Here is a 13,034-nt window from a genome sequence, read left to right as displayed (position 1 = left end):
AACAGTTTGAACCTTTAGGATTTTTCTTTTCATATTCCTAATGGTGTGTTTTGTAGTTGACCATGCAGGGCATGTGTTATGTGAGCGTGAACATATCGCGTCTTATCAGGCGTAGGTACTCATCGCTGATAAACGGCCACTAATCTCAGCTCCTGGGGGACACGAACTCACAGAGCCTCACGGGCAGCTGTAGCCTCTACGTGCTATTTGTTACCACTGGGCGGCGACTGGCTGCTGTCCTCGCCCAATAACATCCAAACCCTCACGAGCTCTCTCACCGGAGGCTCTTAACCCTATGGGTCAGTCTGTGCATGTCACTTGTTCTAATTGAGATATACTTTGATTTCAAGGCGCGGAGATATCTCTTTTCATTACATTATTGTAATATTTGGCAGACGTAACAATGGGAGACTCAAGGAGCGAGCTACACAGATGGTCCAAATGTTTTCTTCTGTGACGTTGTAATGAGTGTGTACTTCATGTATGTTTCATGAGCTCACGTACACCGATAATTGTGACGTAATAAAGGACAGAATGACTGAGTTCACAGCTTTGGACCGAATTCTACGCGTGCCTCATTGTCCACGTGTTGGTCACGTGGCCCCGTGATCGACGTCATCATACTCGGAGATTGCAGAGAAAGCTGTTTACGATGGAGTTTGAGTGGTATAAAGGTGCCGAGATGAACGTCTACTGGAGGAACCCGTTAGGTGTTTTCTGTCTGCGGGATTAATCTGCTCATTGTTTACAGGTAGGCTCCAGGCATATTTTTACACAATCGTTTCTTCTAGACAATCACGTATATCTGATCAATGGTTTATCACTAGGTGTTCTGTAGAACTTTACTTTTATTTCAAAATCAATGCGGAAATACTATACTACAAAAAACTCACTGTGTTACACGTTTTACGCCACATAATCCACGACCTGCGATTTTGCATGTGCGTTCATTTACTGAACTTCAACGTGTCATAGTCACTGTCTATAGCCTGTATGTCACAGATATCTTCCCAGTACTAACACAGGACTAGAATAATATCTGAGCGGCTCGTACTGTTGTCGACCAAGAGAATTACAGATGAAACACACCTGCATAACTGCTTGTGATTTTCATACATGGTTATAACGGTTTTTTTGGTCTTTATACAGCAAGAGCCTGCTTTTCGTTTATTGTTTGTATATTCCCATGTGATTTTTGCTTACAGTTGTGTTGTCTTTGTGTACGGCTGTTTACTCGAAGAGTAAACTGAACCGTTCGAGTGGGATATGAAGTTAGACAGTGACGGGATTTGATTGTAAAACACCACATCATAGTTACGGTACTGACATAAATATCATCACGAGTAACAGGTTTCCAAAAACAGACCTACTACATTATCTATTCAGACAAGACGCCTGGCGGCAATATTTTTATGGCGAAATACACCTTTCCCAGTGAACAATCAGATCAAAATACGCTAGTTCTGATCTGTGAAAAAAAAAGGTTGTGTACAAATTTACACACCCACAATGTTGCAATTTGCTACTTAAGTACTGATACACGTTATTTTGGATGAGTTGCACAAATTTCACAATTTGTGTACTGTTGGTAAATTATGTGGATGTGCATTTTTGTCACAATATTGTGTACAACTCGTGCCCAGTAGGTTTTACAAGGTACACTCTACGGATTTAAAATTTCCGTGTAAAATTTTAAAAGCTCTCCGTGGGCTTCAATCGCACACAAGTTAAATATTAAAATTATTTAATTATTGAAAATGTCTTGCTGGTCCGATAATTTATTTAGCAATGTGGAGATCTGTAGAAGTATTATGCCCTTTCTCCGTGGATTTGAAAACAATAGTGGGGTCAAAGAACTATGACTTTGTACAATTGTATAACAGGATTATTGTGGTAAACTGTATTGTTAAATCCTATTATCTGAGGCAAAATATCATTTCTTAGTGGCCATGTACGCAAAAGTTTTTAAATCCCTTCAAGTGTGAAACTATGTCTGATGTAGGACTATATGTTATAAAACATATGTACATACATGTATTGGAATAAGCCTCTGTTGTGAAATCCTGGGAAGGCTAAAATTCTTTGAATAGAAGCAACACATAAGAGCACCGTGGTTGAGGCAGCACAGGTGACGTGTACTTATATTCACGGACATATTTATTCAGTATAGGTGAAAATTTAACATTTCTTCTTTGTCTTATTGACCAGTTTTCTTTACGTTTATTGAGGACAGTTAAATGAATTGTGCAATAAATATACCAACAGCAGTGATAAGTACATTCATCCGTGTTTTGTGTTATAGGCCTAAATTTAGTTATTACATGTAGATGAAGCTGGTACTGTAATTTGTGCTTAGAAATTTTGCATTCAAGTAATATGAATCAGAAATAATATCATATTCAAAAGCAGTTGCGGGATGTATGGTCTTGCCATCAGCCGTACTCAAGAAGCCCCTTATGAAGAGTTGAATGTGTTTAGAACGACTTTAATTATTTATTTCTTCGGCACATTTTAAATGCCAAATACAAGAGTCCTGTGTAAATTTAATAAATGTCATACGTTACCAATGAAGTGTATACACGTATAGTCTCAACTGTACATAAAAGAAGTTTGGCATGTTGCTGCTTAGTTGCTGTCTTAATTAATACTATCTCATCTATGGTGCTCATGTTTTCAGCAAAGGTGTGAAATATTCTTTAAATAATGTGTGTTCAGCGTCATCAACGTCTTATGCTCGAAATATTTTAATTCATTGCATTTTAGCCCACTGTTTCTTGGACGTTGTGCATTTCAGATGTGAACCTCATATAAAGAGATGAGTGTGTTTAGACAAGTTTTAGTTATTTATTCCTTTGCAACATTTAATTGTCAAACGCAGGAGCCCAGTGCAGGTTTAATAAATGTCATACCAATGAAGTGTATACACGTATATGACCTCAACTATGCATGTGATTCCGGTGTACATTTTCAACGAGGAACAAGATAATGTTTCGCTGGTATAATTCATGTAATATATATATATATATATATATATATATATATATATATATATATATATATATATATATATATATATATATATGTAGGCCTATGTTATATACAGCGCCGTTCCTACATTCACTTCTGTGCATTTAATTGTTTTCTTTACAATCTAAGTGACCTATAAGCTTCATTTCCCCAAACTCTTTGGTGGTATATGAATTTCGCGTTCATTACAAGACAAGTTGTGTCCTGATTCATGCAAATAACCCATGCGTGACAAGCACTATCTTCAGTAGCAGTGAAATTTTCCTGGGAACGGCATTAGGCAGTAAAAGCACTAATCAAATAAAATAAACATATCTAGAGCACACTCTTGGTTGTATACACTTTCAATAGACGACGTAAACTAATCCGGTAGCGTGAGTTATTGTGCTAGGAAATGAAATACTAATACAAGACATGTGGCATTGCAACGGGTTTGTTCATACCTACAGGTACATATACAGGTATATATTTTATAGAGTAACTCCGCCAACTTGTAGAAGGACAAGAACTTGTGTTAGCTAATTAGGTGACAAATTGTCTCTCAAGAGTGAGATTAATTTACCATTGTGTTGAAGGATGATTACCTGGTTTCCGAATTTTCAGCGCTGACTTCACATCGCGATAACAGGCACCATCGGCTGAAATCACGGGACTTCAAGACGACCCTTACCGTGCATCCGCCACACGTTTTTCTGCTTACCTGAATATTTCACATTTCATGAGATTCTTAATTTAAATGATGTGAATTGTTTTGTTTTATTTCATTTTATTTTTTTTATTTGAGTTAAACATGCTCTTGGCCTTCAATGAAAGAAGTGACTTAAACAAACAGCTATTAAAACTATTTATGCTCTCATTATTTCAAGTCTCATATGAATAACAGTCAATCTAGCCCGCACTACTACTGTGTATATATGGCCGTATATGAGGAGTCCATAGACTACCTGAGTAAGCAACGATATTGTTAAGATAGACCACTGAATTAAATTGCTACCCTATTTTATGTCGCCGATTCTTCACAGTGTATAGTCAAAATATTTACCCGCATGCTGCCTTTGAATCTAAATTATTTGATACACTGGAAAATGACAGGTTTTGGAAAAACTTGCTGTTATCTCAAGAGGCTCTTGGGTAAGAGCCAAATTTACCTCAAAAAGTCTATTTTATACAGGGTCGGCCAGAAAAAAACGACAATCTTAGCTCTTAAATGTATTTATTTATTTCATTGGTGTTTTACGCCGTACACTCAAGAATATTTCGCTTATACGAAGGCAGTACTGAACCCACTGATATTTAACAGACATTGTTGAATATATATATATATATATATATATATATATATATATATATATATATATATATATATATATATATATATATATATAATGCGGCATATATACATTGCAGGTGTTTAAATTAGTTTCTGTCTTAATTAATAGTATCTCACGTATGGTGCTCAGGGGTTTATCAAAGAAGTGTAATCAACGCCTTATGCTTGAAACATTTTAATTAATTTCATTTTCAACGTCTGAGAGAGTGACATCAAGTCTCTGGGACGTTGCACAGTTCAGATGTGTACTTGTTTGTTGCTGTGTTAATGCTGTGTCGACTATGGTGATCAAATTTTCATTAAGGTTGTCTGATTTCCATTAAATAATATTTCTGAAATCACAAGTCACGTCTGAAACATTATGAATCATTGTATATTTAAAAGGGTTATCGTTTTAGGGTTTTTTCTGGCCCACCCGATATGTCTACGTAGGTTTCATTCGGGTAGCTCTGCAATCGTGTAACTTTTACAATTTGAATATTTTATCAGTTCATTTGTCCGGTTGATGATGGTTTATTGTCGACATGTGATATCTGGTAATATATTCTGTCCCCACACGGCTTACCGAGCCTCGTGTCAGGGATCGCGCTGCTAAGCAGTAGTCCGCCACACCTCGGGGACAACACGCCTAGCGCCGGTTACCCCGGACCGAGCGCAGTGCCGGGCAGAACCACGGCCCCTGGTTGACTCCACGAGGCTTAAACTGAGACATTTCCACAATAGTTGGTCCCTGATACTGTTAAAACCAGATTTGGCAGGAAGATAAAAAGGCGACTAAGCAATGATAGGGTCCGATAAAATTGTGGACACGAATGATTCATTTCCATCGAGTTTTGTTTGTCATTTACCGCTGAACGCCAAACCCATCGATTCCCCTCGTAAAGTTTGATATAGCGCATACAGGCGACGTGATAGGCGTGTGTCCCGGGTGACGGGACTTGCTAAGTGACAGTAGAAATGAAAGCCCACCAAGTAATGGATTGTTTTGGTAAAATTGCGCTACATGTCAGGAGAAGTTGACATGTGAAGAAAACTGAGATAAACCCCCGGCCGGAGCATAAATCACTGAGACCTGACTGGGATGGGGGAGGACAAACACTCGGCTTGTCAGGTAAAGGGCTTCTCCTGCGATGATCTGGGCCTCCCGGGGGCGCGGTTTGGTGCAGAGATCACACAGCTGTAAGCGCTAAGGACCTCATGGTGGGTAAGGCAGGGGAGTTGTTAGTAGCCTACAGTAGAGACAGGGAATTGAATTTTGCAACCTCAATGTACCCAAATGGACTGCGTTAGTTTAGACGATTAGAACTTGTCATCGCCCACTGCGAAGCGCAGCTTGTAGTGGATGCTACAAACATGTATGGCTGCAGAGTTTATGATTGTCCAAACCAGTCAGCGTGACAGTCCGCTCAGAGTGGACAAGTGCCCACAGATACAGCCGGGGAACTGTGGGCGGAGGACGAACTTACGTCACCCACACATCTAGTAGAGGCCCTGCACACTGACTGTTCTATTATACTATATATATATGTCTGCTGATCTCCGGTGATAGGTAAGTACATGTAAGTACACTGCTTTAAGGAGGGATATATGTGTCACTGTATGGTTGGTATAAACTTTTAACCCATTTTCTTATGTTCTATTATTGCAGTAGTTTTATACTTGTTAGTACACCTAGTTATAGCCTGTATACTTCACCTGTATACATCACATGTGTGTGCAAGCCCTGGGACTTCCCTCTGGATATAGTTTCATAAGGAGGACAGTTTATCTGTTACTGTAAGAGGGTAAAGAACTAATTAATAAACAATCCTTGGGTGAGAATAATCAGCAAGAGACTTCTCCTGCATGGAATTCGCTGGAAACAACTTGCCTTCCACCAACACCATCGATGTTTATGAAAGAGCATCGACGTTTATAAAGTAACTCGTCAAAGGTCATTTGTATAAGTCGAAAAGTCCTGAGTATGGCGTTAAGCAGCTTTTAAATAAGTGAATAAATAAAATAATTAGACCATTCAGTCAAAGAATGGACTATTTACGAATTGTATTTTTAATGCTTTCACACACTGCACCGCTAGTGATGGAGTGTAAAGTTCTGGGAATGATGAAACTCTGTTTCTTACCTGTAGCAAGAACCTTTTCTTGTGTGTTCATGTTTGTTGTATGATGAAACTTTCGCGTGTTTGTAGAGTGGATTCACGATTGCATTCTACAGAAGGATTTCTTTCAGATGTGTAAATGTTACAGGTACACAACCCACAATTCCAGTGTTCTTCCATTTCCTGGCGTTTCCATTTTCAATCTGGGTTGTCACTCTCAGACTTTCCCCTTGTCATACTTGACAGATTAGTGCTGGATGTCTCTATCGGCCAAATACTGCTTTTTTCGTTCTTGATCCAGAGAACCGCTTGCCAAAAGAAGTGGTTTCCATGGTAACACTCGACGGTCAGCTAAAGTCATGCACGTTCTGCCACCTTCGCGTATCCAGGTCTGTCCACCACGTTTCCGAAATGTTGGAGACGACCACAGCAACCGACCACTTAGCCTGCCTCTCGAATTAGCAGTAATTGAAAAACATGAGTGGAGACCGAGATTGAAAACAATGGACTCTGGTCACGTCCCTGCACTTGGAACAATCTCAACTTCCGGACAGCTCCCACCACCTATTTTCCTCAAACTGTGACACGCGACCAGTCACAAGAATGATTCAAATTCTGCGATTCTTGATCAAGTAAAGAATTAATTTTGCAGAATAATGAACGACAAATAACCCACGTATTAGATGAAATTTTAGACACGTCTGGTGAAAACATTTTTAACTTGATGAGCCTTACGGTGTTATCTTCTAGTTTGTCGACCTGGGCTTGTTTATATGTGGATACATTATCTGGTTATCAAATCTTTGTACAATTGTCACTCACCATACACCATTATATAAAATATTCTTGGGGTAATGTAAAATTACCGATGTGCGATGTAAAATATTCTCACTTTACATCGCAGTTGACTTCCTGGTTTGATTAACTCGCAGATGCTGAAGGATGAAGCCAGTGACATGAGATCTTGACATGCTGAAGGAAGTAGGCTGGCTTAAATCTATCTTTTCCTGCGGTCGTGTGGTAATTGTTCAATATTGATCTGAGATACGAGCAGGCGACAGTGGAAGTAATCTGAAGTTGGGACCATTAGTTGTACAAACAGTGTGGTGGAATGGTCCATAAATCAGTGGTCTGTCAGCGGGGCAACACGCTCTTTGGGGAGGTTACCGTAAATATACAGGGTGCAGTCTCTCGAACGACTCTCCCGTGTTTCTAGAAAAAATCTGCTGTTCAGGTACATACAAATCACTGCTGTAGTCGTTTTGAGAAAAATGCTTGGAATTCACGGAAAACTGTTTTACGCAAAGTTGGGTGCGTGCTGAAAAAGGCTGAGTGTACAGAGATCGCTGTTTCCGAGTTGGTAGGGAAAATTTCCGCGTGGATAGGAAGATGAATAAGATGAATAACAAAAAGGACTTCCGTCAAGGTGCCTAGTGAGAACTTCTGTCAGGGCGCTCCAAGGGAACTGCTGTCAGAGTGCCCTGAGAGAACTGCTGTCTGGGTGCCCGGAGAAGACTGCTGTCAGGGTGCTCCGAGAGAACTTCTGCCAGAGATCCCAGAGAGAACTGCCGTAAAGGTGCTCCGAGAGAACTCCTGTCAGGGTGCTTCGCGAGAACTGCTGCCTGGGCATCCAGAGAGAGCCGCTCTCCAGAGTGCACAAAAAACTGTTGTCCGAATGCAAACGCAGAAAACTTCCGTGTCCGGATGAACTACTGTCCGTTTGCCATGTTTGGGCAGAAGTACCTTTGTCCGACTGCACGCGGAGAGAACGCCGGTGCGATTGGTCTGAAGGGACTGTTGATTTTTTGCATTGGATTCTCAAAAGTGTATGTTGCTTGGACATAACCAGGAGATTGTGATAGTGTGACAGCTATCTGAATGAGCAAGTGGTGGTATGATTATCAAATGTCATTGTATCACGACAGTGTGATAGTTGGCAAATGGTCGTACGTAATCGGCAAAATAGATCCTCTTGTCAATTTATATCAGTTAGGGTTTTATTCTAACTGTTCATGTAAATGCTTGAATAGTAGCAAGTTACACGTATCCTAGTACCATGGCTTCAGCCGAATCAGGTTAAAAAAATACTAGAATTAAGTTGGTATATGTATTATAGTTTACTGTGTCCAGAGCCAGTGCTGGTGTAAGAATCAGAGATGATGTCAGGAGCCAGTGTTGACATAAGTGTCACGGTATAAGACACTTATATTTGTGAGTGTCATTGTCATTTAACATTGCACCAGTAACTACTATTGCATAAGTAACACACCTGTTGTATCAGGAGCTAATGTAAAAGTATCACAGCTCGTTGTACCCAGAACCTAGTGTTGGCAAAAGTATGACAGCTAGTTTTAGCCGGAGTTAGTGCTGGCATAAGTACCACAGCTAGTTTTATCAGGAGCTAATGTTCGTAAAAGTATCACAACTCGTTCTACCAGAAGCTAGTGTTGGTATAAATATCACAGCTAGTTTTATCAGGAGTTAGTGCTGGCATAAGTATCACAGCTAGTTTTATCAGGAGCTAATGTTGGTAAAAGTATCACAGCTGGCTCTACCAGAAGCTAGTGTTGGTATAAATATCACAGCTAGTTTTATCAGGAGGTAGTGCTGGCATAAGTATCACAGCTAGTTTTATCAGGAGCTAATGTTGGTAAAAGTATCACAGCTGGCTCTACCAGAAGCTAGTGTTGGTATAAATATCACAGCTAGTTTTATCAGGAGCTAGTGCTGGCATAAGTGTCACAGCTAGTTTTATCAGGAGCTAATGTTGGTAAAAGTATCACAACTCGTTGTACCAGAAGCTAGTGTTGGCATAAATATCACAGCTCTTCCTGACTGGTATTGCCACACTTTGTAGTAACAGAAGTTAGTGGTGGTCATAGCTCGTTGTAGCAGAAGCTATAACGATGATTTTAGCATCACAGTTCGTATAACAGAAGCTACTGGTGGTTTATGTACCACGGCTCGAATCAAGAAATAGTATCAGAAACCAGTGCTGGTGTGAGTATCACATCTCACTGTGCAAGGAGCTAGTATCAAGAAATAGTTGTAACAGAAACTGGTTGTGGTTTTAAAGTTTACGGTTTCTTTAACAGAAGATAGTGGTGATATAAGTACCACAGTTCCCATAACACAAGATAGTTGTAAATATCATAGTTCGTTGCAGCAGAAGTTAGTGGTGGTTCAAGTATCACAGTTTGTTGTAACAAAATTATCACACATCATTTCAAAAGGAGCTAGTGTCAAGAAATACTTGTAGCAGAAACTATTTGTGGTTTAAAGCTCACAGTTCTTGCAGTAGAAGATAGTGGTGATATAAGTATCACGGTTCCCGTAAAAGAAGATAATGGTGAAATAATTATCACAGCTCATTGTAACAGAAACTAGTGGTGGATTAAGTGTCAGAGTTTGTTGTAACAGAAGCTAGTGGTGGTGTAAGCATCACTGCCCGTTGTTTTATGAGATTGTAGTAGTACATTGATGGCATCCTAAATCATCAGACGAATGCTTTCCAAAAATACATGTATATCTTTGCAGTGTATTATTTGTAGTGTAGTAATTGTTGTTAATACACGACTTTACTTTGAAATGATAATTTCACTGATAAAATCGGCATCATTAAATTTGTGTGCGCAGATTATTGTTGACTGCTGTCGCATATCTACATTATTGATGAGTGCAGAGTAAAACCTCCAACACAAGTTTGTCAGTTGTCAACGAATTGCCTTTATTGGGTTTTCTCAAAGCTCTGTGGGTCCATAAACACAGTGGGTGCATCCACCTTTCAAAGTTGACTGAAGCTTTTCATTTGTTCTTACCAGTTCCTAAACTTGATATTCTTGGGTAATGGATAAGGGACACCGACTGAAGCAGTAATATTAACGGTACAACCTTCTCATTTCAGATTGATGAATTCGTGGACTGAATACTACATGGGAGTGGAAAAGTGTTGATTCAGCATTCGTGAACGCGTCAAGACTCGGACGCCATGCACGACACCGAGACTATGGCGCTAATGCCACGTGACCGCCTCTCCCCGCTCCTGATGCCTCATCACGTGACCAGCATCCCGTACGGACTGGTTCAGAGGAAGCAGTATGACGGTCACACCAAACACCCGATGACTGAAGTATTTTCGGTGAGTTTTGACGACGATGACGATTTCAGCGACCACGATTCGCATTACTCCGAAGACGAAATCGACACCATGCCCCTACCAATCTGTCACGTGACTCAGCTTACATCACCAGACGACCAAGACGTCACACAAAGGCTGCTTAACTTTGTAGACATGGCAAATAGTGATATTCAGAAGTTCTTTGGACGCAGGAAAGGTGAAGAGGATTCTTGTGATATTTACGAAGAGAAGTGGACTTCCGGTAAATCTGGACGGGAATTATATTACGCTGATCTGCTGAAGATTGCTCAAGGCGGAGACACGGACAGGCCCAGAAAATCTGGCAAAAGTTCCACAGGACAGGCGTCAGGGGAAAAGGAGGCTTTCTCCGGTCACATGGACAGACATGCGGGTTTAGGGCCTCTCGGAGAACTGTTTGAATACGGACTTCGTAATGTACACTTAGAAAGCAGTACTAAAAATGGACGAAACAGTGCCAAGCGGTTGAAAACTGACCAGAGCAAGAATAATAATTCTTTGCCAATGGCGCATCGAAAATTGCCAGAAAGTTTCTGGAAAGAGCCAAAGACAAATTTTGCTGTTGGTCCGACGACACAGGTCAGCATGGCTGGGTCTCTGCAGGCGAACAAAGCCCCTGACTTTAGCGATCTTCTACACCACTGGACAGGGGGCGTCAGTGAGACAGGAGAGTTCCACGCTGAACTCTCTTCCAGTGAAATGAGCATGACTTCCACAGATTCCACATGAAATGTTATATACGTCATTAGCATAATTTCTAACGTTTCTGATTCACTGTCAGTTTGCTTGTAGGAACGATCCTTTCGTGATAAACGCAGACGTGATGATGGTGCCATTGTTTGGAATGTTTGTCTCGCTGCTATATGCACCAAGAAACCCTAAAACATTCGTCTACGAATTGATGGAGCCAGCTTTGACTAAACTGCCATGAAACCCTGTAAATTCGTAACGGTACAAGGTGACTTACATAAAGGTGGGGTAAAATAGCGTACAGAGACCATAGCTTCTTTATGCCTAGAAAACTACATTTTTTGTTAAATCAGTGTATTCAGCTCTCCGGCAGGCTGCATTTTTACCCCAGCGCACACTTTATTCTGTTTACTATGATTTGTAATTTCATAAAAGACATGGAAATAGGTGCAATACATTGTTGTTCAAGGGTAACTCTGTTATTTACAGTACAACAGTACAGGATATTTCCCCAATCGCCTGGCAGAAATCATTGTCGTAATCTGTAGCTTAATCTTAATCCACTTACGCCTGTATAAGAAGGTAAACCCAGGGCAATCCCCAACTGTTGTCGAACGCAGGCACATACCCACTCATTGTTAGTGTTTACATTCATATCCAGGGTACAAGATGACTAATTTATGTGTTCGCATTATAAAAGACCTAATAAATGACTATGGAGCTCTATGACTATAGTTTGCTCTGTATACCTGTTATGAATGGGGTACACATGCGTATTCGTCAGATTAGTTGGGAATAGATGAACTTCAACACTGCCACAAAAATGACACTTGTGCGATTTTAAACACTCAGAGATGAAAGTACAATGCTTTCCCTGTTTGCACCCGTCAACGAAGCCATCTGTTTGAAACTCTAGGTTCAGATCATTTAAAAATGGTGACAGAGGTGTATTACAAATGGTGTACGCCTGGGATCAATCCCAAAGCGTGTTATACCAATATTTCTACAAATGGCTATGGTCATAAAAATTAGAATTCATAGCGAACATTCACGTCCTGTATATAAGCTGACCAGAAGAGATGAATTGACAATTGGACAGCCTTTCGGTCTTTTATTATTAAGAGTGATTTTTCATTTAGTTCTTGACGATCGTCTCAAGAATATATCATTCATACGACGGCGGCCAGTACTGAGGTGGGAGCAAACCGGGCACAGCCCAGGGAAACCCACGTTGATCCACAGGTTGCAAGGTGTTATGAGTGAGGTCCCAGTAAAATCATTTGCAGACAGACGGGGCGGCGCGGTAAACACCTGTCGTACGTTACGTGACACCATCAAACATGACCAACCTGGTGGATATCTGAGTTTGTCTGAACACATGGCACTCCATAAATGATCAAACCTGTGTGGTCAGTGTAAACAGTTTCAGCCTCTCTTAGTTCAGAAATTCACGAAGAACACATGGAGTTCTTGCTGCCTGGAAACACTGCTCTGTTGTAAAGAACCCCCCTTTTCAATCGTCTTCATATGACTGAAAACTTGTTGAGTACGACGTTAAAACCCAAGCACTCACTGACTCACTCATTTTTCAAAGGTCAAAAAAGCACCCTTTTAAAACGTTTTCCAACGCGGTCATCTGTTTTCAGACAAAAAAAAAAGCCAACATAAAGAGAAATGAAATATCTTGTGAAGAAAATTCTAAAGTGGAAATTTTCGGTTGAGATTCCATCAAT

General features: G+C 40.4%; 1 protein-coding gene across 4 annotated transcripts; it reads left to right on the top strand.

The window, feature by feature from the left end:
* Window positions 1-493: 493 nt before the first annotated feature.
* On the top strand, window positions 494-12,027 carry LOC135482021 (protein PERCC1-like). Of its 4 annotated transcripts, none has more exons than XM_064761836.1 (2): window positions 494-751; window positions 10,360-12,027. In XM_064761836.1, the coding sequence occupies exon 2, from the start codon at window positions 10,444-10,446 to the stop codon at window positions 11,338-11,340; it is 897 nt and encodes a 298-aa protein (XP_064617906.1). In that variant the 5' UTR covers window positions 494-751; window positions 10,360-10,443; the 3' UTR covers window positions 11,341-12,027. The 4 variants fall into 4 exon arrangements, with proteins under 4 accessions (XP_064617906.1, XP_064617908.1, XP_064617907.1 ...); XM_064761838.1 differs by lacking the exon at window positions 494-751 and adding an exon at window positions 5,505-5,557; XM_064761837.1 differs by lacking the exon at window positions 494-751 and adding an exon at window positions 5,611-5,906.
* The last annotated feature ends 1,007 nt before the right edge of the window (window positions 12,028-13,034 follow it).

Source organism: Liolophura sinensis, chromosome 1, assembly GCF_032854445.1.
Source record: "Liolophura sinensis isolate JHLJ2023 chromosome 1, CUHK_Ljap_v2, whole genome shotgun sequence".
Classification (NCBI taxonomy): domain Eukaryota; kingdom Metazoa; phylum Mollusca; class Polyplacophora; order Chitonida; family Chitonidae; genus Liolophura; species Liolophura sinensis.
The sequence above is the reverse complement of the archived record's forward strand: the minus strand, read 5'-3'. Positions and strand labels throughout refer to the sequence as shown.

What these genes read in the sequence shown, in the direction of transcription:
- LOC135482021 (XM_064761836.1), top strand. Translation starts at nt 10,444, where the DNA reads ATGCACGACACCGAGACTATGGCGCTAATGCCACGTGACCGCCTCTCC.